At 43.8% G+C, this 18,495-nt stretch overlaps 1 protein-coding gene across 1 annotated transcript in view; it reads right to left on the bottom strand.

Annotated features, from left to right (window-relative positions):
- Nucleotides 1-17,839, bottom strand: part of LOC126088203 (cytochrome P450 6k1-like) — a 281,427-nt gene extending 263,588 nt beyond the window's left edge. The window contains exons 1-2 of the mRNA XM_049906329.1: nt 17,825-17,839; nt 1,915-2,209 (exon numbers count right to left, since the gene is read on the bottom strand). Of these exons, the coding sequence (XP_049762286.1) occupies nt 1,915-2,209; nt 17,825-17,839 (310 nt within the window). The remainder of the gene's footprint in view (nt 1-1,914; nt 2,210-17,824) is intronic.
- Between the last annotated feature and the right edge of the window lie 656 nt (nt 17,840-18,495).

Raw genomic sequence — 18,495 nt, 5'->3', positions numbered from 1 at the left:
TTAGTACATGTCGGACCCGCGTGTCGCCACTGTCAGTAATTGTAGACCGAGCGCCACCACACGGCAGGTCTAGAGAGACTTACTAACACTCGCCCCAGTTGTACGGACGACTTTGCTAGCGACTACACTGACGAAGCCTTTCTCTCATTTGCCGAGAGATAGTTAGAATAGCCTTCAGCTAAGTCCATGGCTGCGACCTAGCAAGGCGCCACTAACCATTTCTTGAGAGAGTCTCACTTGTATCATCAAGAATGCTGTATACAAATGATGGATTAAAGTTAAGTATTCCAGCAGCTACGTACTTTTCTTTATAGCATTCATTACGTATCCTGTTTCAGACCTAACGCCAGCCGGCGTGTGTAAACGCGTGCCTTTCGGTTACCCGTCACTGTGGACTGGCTGTCTTGTCAGTCCACAACAGGTGCGGAACGTGCAGTAGCTATGAGAGCGTTTTACAAAAATGGTGATAGTGCGACTGCCGCGCAGAGAACATTTCGACAGCATTACCAGCTTGGACGTCATGGAGGTGTCGCATCTGCGGATGCGATTACAACGTGGGTGCGTAATTTTGAAGAAACAGGGTCTGACTTGGAAAAGAAACCTCCAGGTGGCATTCCAACGGTACGTACCCCAGAGAACATTGCAGCTGCTAGAGCTGCAATCGAGAGAAGTCCTCGCCGCTCCGTTCGACAGCATGCATCTTCGCTAGGGATTAAGCGACGAAGCTTACAAAGAATACTGCACGAATTAGACTTCCATCGCTATAAGTTGCAGATTGTGCAACACTTACATGAACGAGGCCCAGCGTCACGTATGGAGTTTAGTACCCAGATATTGGCTAAAATCTACGAGGACGCGAATTTCCTTGGTAACTTAAGGATATCAGACGAAGCCCATTTCCCCCTGAACTGATTCGTGAACAAACAGTATTTTCTTATTCGGCACAGGACAATCCGTGTGAGTTTCACCAGCGAGCACTAAATAGCGCCAAGGTCACAATATGGTGTGCTGTATCATGTCATGGTGTTATCGGCCCTTATTTTTTTGAACGTGAGGATGGTATTGCAGTGGCAGTAACATCCGCTCGATATGTTGAAATGCTTCAAACATTCTTTACACCGAGACTGTACGAGCTTAATCTTAACGTCACACACTGCTCGACAATGGATGGCAGCAGTTCGTCAATTGTTTGGAAGACGCATTATTTCACGTAACGGTGACATTGCATGGCCTACAAGATGCCCTGATCTTAGTGTGTGCGACTTCTTCCTGTGGGGATATCTTAAAGGCAAGGTGTACCGTACACGTCCTACAACAATCCATGAACTGAAGGAGAACATTGAAAAGGAAATCACTGCCATTCCCCAAGATTTGCTACACCGCGCATTCCAGAGTTTTCATAACAGGCTGTTAGAGTGTGAACGCCGAATGGGAGCACATCTTTCCGATGTCATCTTTAAAAAGTAAAGAGACACTTTTGGACATTTTGATTGTAAAGACATACTGAATAATGGCATACTGAATACATTCGCTTTCGTTAATAAATTACTAGTTTTATGAATTTATTCATGGAAATGACGTTATTTCGTAATTTCCAGTTTCCCTGCGCCACCCTGTACAACTTCGGTCAAAATGCGCTACAAAGCAGGGTTAATATGTTTATAAATGATGTCATTGTAAATTTTTCACTGTTATTGTTATGAACTAGAAAAATGTTCTGCGGATATTTTTGATTTCTTCTCGTACACGCACACGACAGTTGCAATTCATTTGGATCAACATTCATTTGAAAAGTTAATTATGAAAATGGAAAAACTTACGGAACACTTAAGTGACACTGAATTACTGTATTACAGAGCGAGAGGTGATCGTAACCATATGTAAGGGAAGATAGTACAAAAGTTGATTACATACCTCGATATCGTTTGTAGATTTCGTGTATTTTGAACTCTACTCGCGTCTTTCCCAGAATGGTCTCCTTGCCGATACTCCCGTACGGGAAGACGGCCTCGGCGTGCGGCACGCCCCTCTGCCTCCAGTAGGCGTACCAGTAGAGGAACCAGAGGTAGAACGCGGCGAACAGCACGAAAACCGCGAGCAGCGCCTCGCTCCACCACGACTCCAGCAACATTGCCATGGCGACGGCGCTAGCGGCGGCGGCGGCGGCGGCGGCGGCGGCCACAGTTCGGATCACGCTGGTGACCACGGCCTGAGGGTGTCAGAGACGATGTGACCATCGTGAACAGGAAACGCACTGAATCCGATCATCTTATGTATTGTTTCGTAAGAGATTTCATCACACCCAACACATTAATCTTCTCTCAATCATCAGAGTCATTTCAAATACGAACTGAATAAAATTAGAAATTCGCCTCTCACAAAACATGTGGAATGTTACAGGATCACACAGACCGAGAATGTGGCAGATTGCAGCAAAATTTGGCTGATAAGCAATGGGTGGAAAACGGTGTTTCGCGAATGGTGAAAAACGTAGGTACCACCCACTGATACATGATGAACCCTGTTGTATAGCAAGTGCACAGCAGGTTCAGTTTGGAAAAGAAATTATGAGCGGAAAAAAAAGATCTGCATTACCACCAGCGTTTATGAAGGGCTTAATTCAATAGTGGTACAAGTCCATTACCTTCACTTTTCTGCCTATAATGCTTCTGAAATTAATGATCCAAACAAACAGAAAGAAAGGTTCATCTCTAGCAAGAAGCCATATGCTTGAATATTTCTGATACCTCAACTGCAGATTGTTCAGCGCTCATTTAACTTTAGGACTCTGTATCTCAAAATGAATAATAATGGACTTGTACCACTATTGAAACAAGCCCTTGATATGCTGACATGGATAAGCTTAGTTTGAATGGGTGTAGCACATGTAAGACCGTGCCTCACGAAGCAGAAAAATTTTACTCTGAAACAAAAACAAAACAATAGTGAAAATACACTGAGATATCAAAAATGATGGGATACTTCCTAATATAGTGTCTCCTTTTGCCTGGCGTAGTGCAGCTACTCAACAAGGCATGCACTCAACAAGTCGTAGGAATGTGCAGAAAGATTGAATCGTGCTGCCTCTACAGCCATCGATGATTGCGAAAGTGTTGCTGGTACAGGAGTTTGTGCAATAAATTACCTCTTGATTATGTCTCATAAATGTTCGACAGGATTCATTTCGAGCGATCTGTATGGCCAAATCATTCGCTCGAATTGTCCGTAATGTTCTTCAAACCGCCCGTGAACAATTGTGGCCCAGTGAGATGGAGCACAGTCATTCCACCGTTTTTTGGGAACATGAAGTCCATGAATAACTGCATATGGTTTTCAAGTAGCTGAACATAATCATTTCCAGTCAATGATCTGTTCAGTTGGGCCACAGGACCCGTCCATTCTATGTCAACACAGCTGCCACCATTACGGAGCCACAAGCAGCTTGCACTGTGCCTTGTTGACAGCTTGGGTCCATGGCTTCGTGGGATCGGGCCCACATTCGACCCTGCTATCACCTCTTACCAATAGAAATCTGGACTCATCTGACGAAAGCCACGGTTGTCCAGACGTTTAGGGTCTGAAAGATATAGTTACAATCCTAGGAGAGGCGATGCATGTGCAATCGTGCTGTTAGCAAAGGCACTCGCGTCGGTCGTCTGCCGTCGTAGCAGGTTAGTGCCAAATTTTGCAGTACTGTCCTAACGGATACGTTCGTCGTATGTTCCACATTGGTTGCTGCGGTTATTTCACGCAGTGTTGCTTGTCTGTTAGCACTGACAATTCTACCCAAACGCTACTGCTCTCGGTCGTTTAGTGAAGGCTGTTGACCAACGCGTTGCCCTTGGTGGGAGGTAATGCCTGAAATCTGGTATTCTCGGCACACTCGTGACACTGTTCATCTTGGGATATTGAATTCTGTAACGAATTCCGAAGCGGAATGTCTCATGTTTGTAGCTCCCACTACCACTTCGCGTTCAAAGTCCGTTAACTCGCGTCATGCGACCATAATCACTTCGGAAGTGTTTTCACATGAATCACCTGAGTACAAATGACCGCTCCACCAACACACTGACCTTTTATACTTTGTGTAGGAGATATTACCGCCATCTGTGTATGTACAGTCTTAGACATAAAAACTGACCGCTGGCCAGCCGCCACAGAGACTAAGTCCGAGTCATTCACTTAAGGTGGACAATAAAACTGACCGCCCCTGACAACTCTAAGTCCGGCCATCTGCACAATCTGGCAACACTGTAACATGCGGAAGCGTTAGGAGGAAGTGTTGTCTACGTCCGAGATCATGTGGATGGAGTGAGCCTGTGGTCTTGCGGTAATCGTCGTGCATTCTAAACTTAGATTCTCATGTTCGCGTCCAACTGTATTTTTTTTAACCACATTTCGGTCTAAAGTTATGACTCTGATTGAACATCGAAGACAATTCGCTTAACGTTCTACCCACCCGCAATAACAAGTATTCCAGAAACAATTCCGCAGGACAGCTCGTCGCTGCGTCGCGATCATAACAGCTCACGCTCGGGCAAACCATTTGAAGTCATTGATTCCAGTGAGGGTGACAACTACTGTGTGTTGAACACCACATGCACCAGTCAATTCCTCAGTTGGCGTCGAGTGGATGAGATTTTTCAATTACCTAGCATTGCAAGAATTGTAAGGAGGAGACTGAAAGTAAATGGACTTGTATCTAAAGAGCTGCGACAAAGCAAAGCTTGACCGACTATCAGATAATTGTCCACATGGGTTTTGTGGACGAGAATACTTTTAGTAACCAACCCACCCACGATCATTACGTAAGATTTCTCGAAGGCGTAGGGGCATTGATTTCATTAAGTCGTCGACAGTGTAGCGTGATGGTTTACTTCCCACCATACGTTTTCTATATTCGTCCAAACGTCGCTTGCATTTGTGGGTCCACATGGCATTGACCTTGTTACCTCTGCCCACATATTCTCTATCTGGTTGATGTTCGGTGATCGTGGAACAAACGGCAACAGCTTTATCCTCTCTTGGGCCTGAAACCAATCACACACTGCTCTGCTATGATGAATGGGGCTCTGCTGCTGTAAATAAACTGTTATCTCGTTCGTTCAGATATTTATATTTAAATAACATATTAGTAATAAGCACATTGTATTATTATTTTCCACAGTGTTTAAGAATTCAGGCCCTGTCATAAATAAGTGATCTAGATTCAACCGTCCGATTAAGAGTGTGGTTTACCCAGTCTATCAAATGATGAGAGTCGTATTCGGATATCCACATTAAGCCTGACTGGCTGAATCCGATTAGAACGTTCTGGTATCGAAATGAAATTACAGAAATCGGATAATTTGAACGTCTGTATTGCAACAATGATGCGCACATTAATTCCTATGATGGAGTAACAGGTAGCAACTGCCTATGAAAAAGTGAGAAATATGTCTACTAGCAGCAATGTAACGTAATTATAACCAATATTTAAGTGATGGACATACTGAATCGAACAATGCACATCTATTTCAGTGGTGGGAAGATGCACCATATCGGATTTGCTGATGACATAATGACAATCATAATAATAATAATAATAATCCCGATGGGCCGATAGGGGAAATCCTCCCCCATATGGGTGGTACCGAGGAGTCCAAAACACACTTCTGGAGCTATCAGATGTAAACTATTATGTTCAGACTACTCTTTGCTCTAGTCTACGTCTTTTGGTGGGGCTCAGCCTTTCATTTCTTCTTAGGAAGTTAATGATAAAGGCATCATAACATGTCACCAGTAACATTACTGCAAAGGAATGCTCAATGAGCGACCTGATGACGTTCAATAATAGTCACTCCGTTGATTTTTGTTGTTTCGAATTTGAGCATGCTGTTCTCCTACACCAGACTTCTGAACTTTGCCTGTTGAATGCAAATGTCGCATGATGGTAAAATGGTAATTTGTCACATATATCAGTAGTCGAGACTTCCTTAATGTGGAAAATCATTTATGCCAGAACGATCTTTGTTGAAACAAGAATATTTTTTTCTGGCGTATTATTCCCAAAAGCACTCGCTTCACACACAGTTCAAATCTTTCTAGCTGCTTCCTCTACATTCACCCCTCCGTTATACCAAAAGTAAACGTTGTGTTGCAGATGTTACACCTTTTTCCACTTGCGACACAATTTTACAATGCTTAAATGTAGCTCATGATTTTCAAGTATGCAAAATCCAATGTTTAACTGCAAGATGATAACTAGAACTTCAAATTCGAAAATGGCATTGATACATACACTGACAGCGTGGCGCCGCCTTCACATAGGCGGCGCCGTATTTCAGGTGGCCGTAGCAGCTGCAGCGCGAGGAAACGCCCGAGCGTGAGCTGTTAAGGTCGCGACGCAGCCACGAGCTGTCCTGCGGAATTGTTTCTGAAATACTTGTTATTGCGGGTGGGTAGAACGTTAAGCGAATTGTCTTCGATGTTCAATCAGACTCATAACTTAAGACCGAAATGTGGTTAAAAAAAACACTACAGTTGGACGCGAACATGAGAATCTAAGTTTAGAATGCACGACGATTACCGCAAGACCACGGGTTCACTCCATCCACATGATCTCGGACGTAGACAACACTTCCTCCTAACACTTCCACGTGTTACAGTGTTGCCAGATTGTGCAGATGGCCGGACTTAGAGGTGTCAGGGGCGGTCAGTTTTATTGGCCACCTTAAGTGAACGACTCGGACTTAGTCTCTGTGGCGGCCGCCCGGCGGTCAGTTTTTATGTCTAAGACTGTACATATCGATTGTTGGGAAGGGAGTAAGACAGGGTTGTAGCCTCTCCCCGATGTTATTCAATCTGTATATTGAGCAAGCAGTAAAGGAAACAAAAGAAAAATTCGGAGTAGGTATTAAAATCCATGGAGAAGAAATAAAAACTTTGAGGTTCGCCGATGACATTGTAATTCTGTCAGAGACACCAAAGGACTTGGAAGAGCAGTTGAACGGAATGGATGGTGTCTTGAATGGAGGATATAAGATGAACATCAACAAAAGCAAAACGAGGATAATGGAATGTGGTCGAATTAAGTCAGGTGATGTTGAGGGTATAAGATTAGGAAATGAGACAGTTAAAGTAGTAAAGGAGTTTTGCTATTTGGGGAGCAAAATAACTGACGATGGTCGAAGTAGAGAGGATATAAAATGTAGACTGGCAGTGGCAAGGAAAGCGTTCCTGAAGAAGAGAAATTTGTTAACATCGAGTATAGATTTAAGCGTCAGGAAGTCATTTCTGAAAGTATTTGTAAGGAGTGTAGCCATGTATGGAAGTGAAACATGGATGGTAAATAGTTTGGACAAGAAGAGAATAGAAGTTTTCGAAATGTGGTGCTACAGAAGAATACTGAAGATTAGATGGGTAGATCACATAACTAATGAGGAAGTATTGAATAGGATTGGGGAGAAGTTTGTGGCACAACTTGACCAGAAGAAGGGATCGGTTGGTAGGACATGTTCTGAGGCATGAAGGGATCACCAGTTTAGTATTGGAGGGCAGCGTGGAGGGTAAAAATCGTAGAGGGAGACCAAGAGATGAATACACTAAGCAGATTCAGAAGGATGTAGGTTGCAGTAGGCACTGGGAGATGATGAAGCTTGCACAGGATAGAGTAGCATGGAGAGCTGCATCAAACCAGTCTCAGGACTGAAGACCACAACAACAACATGACTTTTGTTGCCTCGGTGTAAAGACAGTCTGTTTGAAAATTACATATCTTCGCAGATCTGTGAAATCTTAAACTTGCGCTACTTCACATTTCTTCAAGTGTAAGGCATTTGCGTGTTATGTCCTCTTTGCGTGTACTAGTATTGGCTGCTGTTGCCGGCCGCGGTGTCCGAGCGTTTCTAGGCTTTTCAGTCCGGACCCGCGCGACTGCTACGGTCGCAGGTTCGAATCCTGCCTCGGGCATTGGTGTGTGTGATGTCCTTAGGTTAGTTAGGTTTAAGTAGTCCTAAGTTCTAGGGGACTCATGACCTCTGATGTTAAGTCTCATAGTGCTCAGAGCTATTTGTTGAACTATTTTTTTGGCTGCTGTTAGTTTCTAACCGATTTCTCCATCTCTTTCTTGGTGCATCTGTTGACTTCTTCCCCATTGGTCGATCAACCACTATTATTTTGTGCATTCTACTTCCACTTTTTCATTTGACATGATCACTTCATTTATTTATATTTTCCTTCATCTGTTCAGTTACTACTTTTAAGTCCTAGTTCTTGTCTGTTTGATGTATTGTTTATACTACCAAATAATCTATACCCAGGTGCTCTTCTCATAGAACTAATTGCCGCAGTTTGCATTCTTTGTTCATCTCCAGCTGTTATGGTCCAGTGTTCTCTATGTTGTCCTGGTAATGTAACTAAATCTTTCAATTTTCTTGGTATTTCTTTTTACTTCGTGGAGGAGATGCCATTTCCCAAGAAGTCGAGTTCTTCCACTCTGCCTTCTAGCTGTTTATTACAATTTTCTTTGGAGCCGGGTCTTGGCCATTAAATGCTGTGATTTTTGTTTCTTGCCAGTTATATTTAATTTATAAATCACTTCTGGAAGGCTGCCCTCACTGTCAAATACAAATTTGGACTTCGCCAAAGAGTGTTATTATCTAATTTCGTCGGTTAATGTTATAAATGTGGAAAACCATTTTTTTGCCATTGTTTCGTCACGTCATCAAGGCAAAGTATCGGAGACAAACTGAATCCTTGTCGTAAGCCTAGATTTGTCGTTATTATAACATGCTCCTTTCCGGCAATGGCAATTGTTGAATTTTGCTACATTTGTGGGATTGCTCTTTTTAAATATCTAGTATTTCCCAAAACAATGTGCTCTCTACATTATTAAAGGCTTTCACATGTAGTCAGTGAACTGCAGGTGTATTTCTCTGTTAAATTCTACATGCTCTGCGAGTATTTATCTGATGACAAATGTGTTTTCTGAGCAGGACTTACTCTTCCTGAACCCAGTTTGTTCTTCCAACAAGATATTTTCGAAACTTACTGCGAATCTGTGATATTACCCTAGAAAATGTTGAACATCCAGTGTTGAGTACGAAAGTGCCCATGTAATTCTCTCAGCGTTTCTATCTCCTTTCTTAAGTACAGCCGTTACTATGGCTAATTTCCATCTGTTCGGCATTTCTTTCTTTGTCCAGCACTTGTTGATGAAGTGAAGGAATTTTGTGATTTCATTCTTTCCACATTTGCTTGTTCCTTCTCTTCAAGTGTGACAACCTGTTCGTCTAATTATTCATTTGTTTCGTACTGATTTGTTCTAATTTTTTATAGTAATCCAAATCTGCTAATGGTTAGCATTCAGTACGTTCTTACTCTACCTCGAGCGTTATACGAGGGCTGGAACTTTAATAGTGGCAACTATTTATTTACAGCTAGTACAAAATAGATACGTGTTTCAAAGTATTACTGACCTTCAAAGTAATCACCAGTATTGTGTATAACCCGTTGCCAGCGATGTGGAAGTCGTAGGATACTCTTAGCAGTGACAGTTGTGTTGATAGTTCGATCGACGCGGTCCATTGCCCGACGAAATTGTAGCAGTTCTGGAGCGAATGCCGTGAAGTGTTTCCTTCAGTTTAGAAATCGAGTTGAACTCACGAGGGCTTAAATCAAGGGAGTGCAGTAGGTGGTACAGAGCTTAGGAGCTCCATCAGTCAAACAAATCAGTAACAGCCTGCACTGAACGTGCTTGAGCACTGTTATCCAAAATGATGGTCAGGTCCGGCAGTAAGTGTCATCATTTCTGTCTCTAAGCTGGCAGTAGGTTGTGTTCCAAAACTGAACAGCATAGAGACAGAAGTGATAACACTTTCTGCAGGACCTGACCATCATTTTGCAGGACAGTGCTCAAGCACATACAGTGCAAGCTGTTACTGATTTGTTTGACTGATTGGGCTGCTAAGTGCTATACTGACTTAACGCGCTCGTGAGTTCAACTCTATTTCTAAACTGAAGAAAACACTTCACGGCATTTGGTTCAGAACTGCTACAATTTCGTCGGGCGATATACCGCGCCGATCGAACTGTCAACACAACTGGCACAGCTTAGAGTATCCTACGACTTCCACGCCGCTGGCAACGGGTTATACACAGTGCTGCTGACTACTTTGAAGGTCAGTAAAATCTTGAAACACGTATCTATTTTTTACGAGCTGTAAATAAATTGTTGTCACTATTAAAGTTCCAACCATCGTAATACGCTTTCTGATCAAAAGTATTCGAACATCAGTGTGTAATACGGTACTGAACACTAGATGTCGCGGGAGGCGATCCCGCCGGTGTAAAAGGAGACGTAGAGTGTTGTGTTGTGTTGTCAGTACGGCAGCAGCAACAGTACAATGGTCCGTTAGGGTGAACTAAGTCACTTAGAACGCGGACTAGTCTCTGGAAGTTATCTGAGTAACAAAACCATCAGCGACATTTCCACCCTTCTAAAACTGCCCGAGTCGACGGTTGGAAAAGAGATTATCAAATGGGAACGGTAAGATACAACCACAGCTAAGGCAAGAGCAGGCAGACCTGAAGTACTGATGGACAAGGACCGTTGAACAATGCGGAGGGTGGTTGTAAAAAGCTGCATGAAGCCACGAAAAAGGAATTCGTGAGTTCCAAAGTGGTACCATCAGTCCAGCTAGCACAATGACTGTCTCTGGTGTAGTCGATAAGGCGTAGCGCTGGCGCCTGCTATTGACACCACAAAGATGCTCCTTGCTATCTGAGCATCGCGTGTCACACCGATGATCTGGAAGTATTAGGTTGGCACACAAGTTCGTAGCCTTTTTATTTTGCATGTTGGTATTCCGGTTGTTATGGATTTATTTAGATACTGTCATTTTTTATTTCTAGTTACCTGTGCTATGTGAGTTTACATGTTGTCGTTTGCTCATTTGGAGATTGTGGATGGAGCTGTGGACGCTAGGAAATGGACTGCCAAATGGAGAAATTGGAACATTTCCGACATACTCTTCTGTCTAAATTCAATAGAGCGGTGACAGCAGCGGAGGCAGCAAGAAACCTTAGCGCCTTGTATGGGGACGATGCATCGGACAGGGCACCGCAAGTAAATGATTTTCTCGTTTTTAAGAGGATCGTTTTGACATTAGCGAATCTCCACGTTCAGGAAAACGTTCGGGGTCTGATGAATACTGAATCCACATTGATCCACGTCGAGAACTGGCCAATGTGATGTCCAGTTGTCATTACAACATCGTGCGATTTTTGCATGCAATATGGAAGGTTCAAAAATCGGATGTATGGGTACCGCATACTCTAAGCCAAAATTACAAAAATCGGCGTGTGGGCATATGTGCTTCTCTGCTTGTTGGTCATCAATTGGCACCTGAACGACACTGTCCATTCTTATCTTGTATCGTTAATGGAGACATGAAATGGTGTGTTTATGCTAACATAGGAAGAAGAGAGGAATGGTTGAGCCCAGACAAAGCAACAACTCCCAGTGCATCCAAAAAAGATTATGTTGCGTACCTGATGGAACAGCGACGTCGTGGTGTACTATGAACACTTTCCCCGACGTGTAATCGTCAATGATGACATTTATTAACGACAACAGAGACGTCTTGCAGACCCAGCCCAAGAACAACGGCCAGGAAGACTGCGTGGAGTGAGGTTAATCTACGATAACGCCCGCCCGCATTCTGCTAAACTGACAAAAAACACCATACAGGATTTGGGTTGGAAAGTCATTCTGCGCTCACGTTATTCACCTGGTCTTGCGCCCTCAGATCTTCACCTTTTCCGCTCTCTGACCACCAACCTTCGGCCGGCCGCTGTGGTCGAGCGGTTCTAGGCGCTTCAGTCCGGAACCACGCGGCTGCTACGGTCGTACGTTCGAATCCTGCCTCGGGCATGTATGTATGTAATGTCCTTAGGTTAGTTAGGTTTGCGTAGTCCTAAGTCTATGAGACTGATGACCTCAGATGTTAAGTCCCATAGAGCTCAGAGCCATTTGGACCATTTTGAACCAACAACCTTCAAGGAACTTCCTTTCCGGATTAAAATGCGCTCTGAACATGGCTCGGCGTGTTCTTCGCCTCAAAACTACGTGATTTCTGCAGTTGCGGATTCGAAAAGTCACCCAGGCGTTGGCAAACTGTTGTAAATACTGAAGGAGAATATATTACTAAGAACTAAAGTCTCTTGTACGTGTATCTGCGGTGTTTGTTACATTTATGGAAAAACGCTACGAACTTGTGCACCAATCCAAAAGCAAGAGACGCCCAAAGAAGTTCTCCGCGCCATCGGCGGCGGCCTGTCTTGAAAGTGACCGACTCACGGACAAGAGGTCAGTTCTACGCCAGACTAAGTTCCAGTCAACGCCTAGTCCACAGAAAGCAGCGAGGAGAGTACCATGCTTGGCGACAACGAAGTTAGAGACAATCAGTTATACTCTTCAAGTTAATATTCCAGTCCTTACACGTTTGTGTGAACTTCGTTTTCGAACAGTGCTGTGTTATGAAACTTCCTGGCAGATTAAAACTGTGTGCCGGGCCGAGACTCGAACTCGGGACCTTTGCCTTTCGCGGACAAGTGCTCTACCAACTGAGCTACCGAAGCACGACTCACACCCTGTCCTCACAACTTTACTTCTGCCAGTACCTCGTCTCTTACCTTCCAAACTTTACTCCTGCGAGCAGGAGAGCTTCTGTAAAGTTTGGAAGGCAGGAGACTAGGTACTGGCAGAACTGGAGCTGTGGGAACGGGTCGTTAGTCGTGCTCGGGTAGTTCAGTTGGTAGAGCACTTGCCCGTATAAGGCAAAGTTCCCGAGTTCGAGTCTCGGCCCGGCACACAGTTTTAATCTGCCAGGAAGTTTCATATCAGCGCACATGCCACTGCAGAGTGAAAATCTCATTCTAGTGCTGTGTTATATTACGAACGACAGTCCGTTTCAGCACAAGTGTTAGACCGGTTCTCCCTATCCTTTTAAATGTACCCACGCTCTGACCAACGTCACAATAAAGAAGAAATTGTACAACAAAAGATAACTGTTCATTTTGGGTGTAGATATATTCAGTTCTTACATGTTAGGCGTGCAGTAATAATGTCATTTATCCCTGTTTGCAACCAATTCATTTGTGACAGCCCGTCATGGGAGGGAAAAAAGAGTGGGTTACAATAGTCGAGCAGCTCTTCAGGAGCCACACATTTCTGTGGTCAATCTTAAGCGACGCTTGATATGTGTAAACAGCGACGCACTGGACAGTGGATGACTGGAAATGTGTGATTTGGAGTTTTAATTACTTTGTACCCTGTGGCATTTCGATAAAACGCGTTGAGGTTGACGAATGTCTCGAGAACCTTGCCTGCCTTGTGTGTAGTGCCAACAGTAAAGTATGGAGGACCTGATGTTACGTAAGGGCGTTTTTCGTGGTTAGGGGTGCAGAAGGATATGAACATACATTGAAGAGCCAAAGAAATTGGCACATCTGTGTAAAGACTCAGCGAGCACGCAGAAGAGACTTAACACGACGTGGCATGGTACTCGACTAATATCTGAAATAGTGATGGAGGGAACTGACACCATGAATCCTGCGGGGCTGTCCATAAATACGTAAGAGTACAAGAAGAGGAGATCTCTTCTGAAAAGCGCATTGCAAGGCATCCCAGACATTCTCAATAATGTCCATGCCTGTGGAGTATGAAGGCCAGCGGAAGTGTTTAAACTCAGAATAGTGTTCCTGAAGCCATTCTGTAGCAACTCTGGGTGTGTGTGGTGTCGCATTGACCTGCTGGAATTGCCTAGTCCGTCGGAATACACAATCGATATGAATGGATGCATGTGATCAGACAGGGTGTTTACGTACGTGCCACCTGTCATAGTCTTATCTAGACGTATCAGGCGTCCCATGTCACTCCAACTGCACACGTCCCACACCGTTATAGAGCGTCCATCAGTTTGAACAGTCCCCTGCTGAGATGCAGGGTCCACGGATTCATGAGGTTGTCTCCATACCCGCACACGTCCATCCGCTCGATATAATTTGAAACGAGACCCTTCCGACCAGGCAACACGTTTTCAGTCATCAACAATCCAATGTCAGTGTTGACGGGCCTAGGCGAGACGTAAAGCTTTGTGTCGTACAATCATCAAGGTACATGAGTGGGCCTTCAGCGCCGAAAGCTCATATCGACGATGTTTCGTTGAACAGTTCGCACGCTGACACTTGTTGAAGGGCCAGCACTGAAATCTGCAACAGCCTGCGGAAGGGTTGCACTTCTGTCACGTTGAACGATTCTCTTCAGCCGTCATTGGTCCCATTCTCGCAGGATCTATTTCCGGCTGCAGCGATGTTGCAAATTTGATGTTTTACTGGATTCCTGATATTTACGGCACACTCGTGAAATGGTTGTACGGGTAAATCCCAACTTGATTGCTACGTCGGAGATATGTGTCCCATCGCTCGTGTGTCGACTATAACACCACGTCAGACTCACTTAAATCTTGATAGCCTGCCATTGTAGCAGCAATATGCGATCTAACAACTGCGCCAGACACTTGTTGTCTTATATAGGCGTTGCCGGCCGCAGCACCGTACTCTGCCTGTTTACCCATCTCTGTATTTGAATACGCATGCCTGTACCAGTTTCTTTGGCGCTTACGTGTATTTTACAGAACTGTGTACAGTAAAAGAACTGTTCGGAGTCCATAACTGATTGTTTGCACATGACAACGCACCTTGTCATGAAGCAACATCTGTGAAGCAATGGTTCGTCGGCAATAACATTCCTGAAATGAACTGGCCTGCCCAGTGTCCCGACCTGAACCAAATGGAACACCTTTGGGATAAGTTAAAATCTCCATTTGGTTCCAGATGCCAGCGACCAACATCACTATCTTCTCTGGTCTCGGGTGGTGAGGGGGAACGGGCTGCCATTCATCAACAGACGTTCAGAGACCTCACTGAAAATGTCCCCAATAGAGTTCAGGCCATGATAAAGGCCAAGAGTCGACATATGCCACATTGATGTCTACGCAGATGCCCAGATACTTTCGATGAGACAGTGTACACTTGGATCTTCCTTGGAATGCTACCCACCAAGGTGATCGAGACGTTGCTGCCTAAGTCTGTACCAGTTTTTGACAGCACCCCACATAAAGGCTGCCAGTATATGAAGAGGGTCCCTACCACGGCCCGCCGCTCGTTTTGACTGCTCAGCCGGTGCCATTTCAGTAACTACATTAGGCCTTTCCATAAGGTTAACTGTTGCCTCCTGGAAAAAAGGTGTTCACTTGGTGAGATCATGTATTATTGCACTGATACGAAAACCATTGTCGAAACATCGACTACAGGGTTGGACAGTAGGTTATCATCACTTTGTTCCAATACGACGCACCTCTCAAATTACCCTCGATAGCGATAAGAGGCGTCCGACATCCACACGTGACTCCTTGCTGAACCTAAGGCACAGACAGCATGGCGGAGACACACCTTGGCTCCTAGCCATTTACGTAATTACTACAGGGGATGGATAAAAATGCGAAAACACCAAAACACAACACGTTACCATAATACGGCGTGTAAAAACAGTTGACATTCTAGGCAGCTTCCAATAGTCTCGAAACGGATAAATACAGGTGTTATATTGTTTTCAAGCGAATCTTACACCATTCTTCCTGCAAAATAGTTGCGATTTTAGGCAAGCATGATGGAGACTGGTAGCCATCAGGCACCCATCTCTCCAAAGTAGTCCAAAAACATTCAGTAATATTGATATATGGTGCCTGTGGTGCCAGGGGAGATGCAACAATTCATACTCATGCTCATGAAAACAGTCCTGGACGATGTGAGCTGTGTGAACAGGTGCCGAGTCTTCTTGGAACACAGTATCAGCATTGGGGAACAAACACTGTACCATGCCATGCATCTGATTAGCCAAAATGGTTACATAATCTTTGGTAGCAACAGTAACCATATCTGCCATTAAATACCATGATATGGTTGTCTGCATGTTTCACTCCTGACACGTAAAGTCGGCCGGAAGGGAGAAACAGTGTGAAACAAGACTCAACCGACTAAATGACATTCTTCCATTGCTTCACAGTCCAAGTGTTATGGCTTTGACACTGTTTTCTTGTTACGGGGATTTGCATCACTAGTGAGTGGTTTTCTAATTCCAGCTCGCCGTGCAGTTTCCTGTTTGTGGAGCTCCGATCGTTTTACTTTGCTGCTGATAGAGTTCTCGACTGTGATATTCAGCTCTGCACTGACTTTTGCAGCTGCCGTCGTCCTATTTTTCGTCACAGTCCTCTTCAGTGGCCATTTGTCACGATCACACAGCATACACTTTCGTCCGCGATGATATTTTTCCACTTGCCTTGTATGCAGGATCTATCTTTGATACGGTGCCTCTTGAAACACCAAACACTTTGACTCCCTTTCTTACGGACGCATCCACCATACGAGCACCAACAAATTTCACACGTTCGAATTCACTTATCTCCGACATAATTCACTCACAACTACACAGAGCACTGTTCTGGCCACAGCTGACAATTACAACGTCTTGAGGTAATTGCACAGGTGGCGCTCGCTGTCAAATCCAACAGTGCAACCTGCAGGCTTGACTATCATCTGCGTTAATGTTCAAGCAAGCATTTCTAGCGCTGTTTCCATATTTCTGTTCAACTCCTGTAAGTTGATGGTGTTGAATGCGGGTTCTAACAACACTACCACAACAAAGGTCAAAATTTAATAATGATTGTGGTGTTGCTCACGCTGCTAAATACTGCATTTTCGGGCAACAACAAAGTTATTATGTGGCAGGTGTCATTAGAGCACAGTTAATAAAGTCATTTCATGCAATAATGAATAAACTAGGCACTCATGTTTTCGTGTTTCCCAAGCTGTTCTCGTTGTAAAATCATGGATCAATCGTCGAAAATCTAGGTGGTGATGATTCCAAGCTCGGATGCAAAGAGGCCTAGTTTTATTACGCGATATTCAAAAGTTTTGTAGATGCGCTTCACAAACCATTCTTGAAGATTACACTTTTGCAGGACAATGGTGATGTAAAAAAATAATCAGCACTCCGAATTTAAGTTACACTTCCTTTTTATTGCTTTTGTTGCAATATCGCGTAACACACAAAACATCACTTCACAATACCAAACATACTTGAAAACATCTTCCTCACTGTTAAAGCTCACATTTTATAAGCTGACTACGTTATGCGTCTTTCCAACATGACGTCCAAGACTTGACTTCTTCAAGGTCCGACTCTCTAACTAACTAATAATCGCTTATGCGCCCAAAAATCAGAGTTACAAGTACGTCAAAGATCATAGTGACAAAAGAAAGAATACACATAAGAATAATATCATTGCAACATAAACATATCTATGTATTAAAGTACCTCTGCATTAATGAAATCAAATCTGAATGTTGTCTCAGAAATATGTTAACTACTTCACAGAAATACAGTAGAATATTGCTGGTATCGAGAGCTTCAGGTGAGCTGCCGTAATGGTTACGTAATTCAAGTACCATTACAGGGTCACTATTTAGAGTCAGTTCTTCGATGTTTCGTGTCTCAAGAAAGCGGCTGAGCGTTCGTCGGTCATCGATATGACGTACACCAATTTGGCGGGCAACTTGTCGTACTGACGAGTCATCTTGCCGTAAATTGACAGCATGCGCACAGTCTAAGCTTGTAATTACCCTTCCGGGCCTGTTAACAGTCTACACAAGTCCCACTGTCCACAATTGGAGACACAGCGCGTTCTACTTAACTGCACTCACAATGCAGCTTTCCTTTTACCTGTTTGGCACACATATTGCGTTCCATCATTATTTAATAACTCCAAAAAAACTATTTATTGACGCATAGTCAGCAAGTATTCAGAAAAGTCTCCTTATGAAACACAACTAGCTATTTGTTCACACGAAGTGATGATTGCTTTCGGCAGTGGATCTGAACTTGTTTCCATAATTCTAGATTTCCAGAAGGCTTTTGACGCTGTTCCTCATACCCGCCTTCTAATCAAATTACATGCCTGTGGAGTATCTTCGCAGTTGTGGGACTTTATTCGTAACTTCGTCCCAGAAGGGGCACAGTTTGCAGTAACTGACAAAGTCATCGAGTGAAACTGAAGTGATATCTGGCGTTCGTTGAGGAATTGTTATATCCCTAATCTATATAAACGATTTAGGGGCCAATCTGAGCAGTCTGCTTAGCTTGTTTGGAGATAATGCTGTCATTTGCCGTCTACTATTCATCAGAATATCAAGAGCAATTTTCAAATAATTTAAACAAGATATCTATACGACGCGAAAAGTGACAATTGACTCTAAACAATAAAAAGTTAAGTCCTCCACATGGGTACTGAAAGCGACCCGTTAAATTTCTGTTATACGATGGACTACAAAAATTTAGACGCCATCGGCGTAAGTAAATACCTATGGACTACAATTACAAAAACGCGTAAACTG

This window comes from Schistocerca cancellata, chromosome 6 (assembly GCF_023864275.1).
Source record: "Schistocerca cancellata isolate TAMUIC-IGC-003103 chromosome 6, iqSchCanc2.1, whole genome shotgun sequence".
Taxonomy (NCBI): domain Eukaryota; kingdom Metazoa; phylum Arthropoda; class Insecta; order Orthoptera; family Acrididae; genus Schistocerca; species Schistocerca cancellata.
The sequence above is the reverse complement of the archived record's forward strand: the minus strand, read 5'-3'. Positions and strand labels throughout refer to the sequence as shown.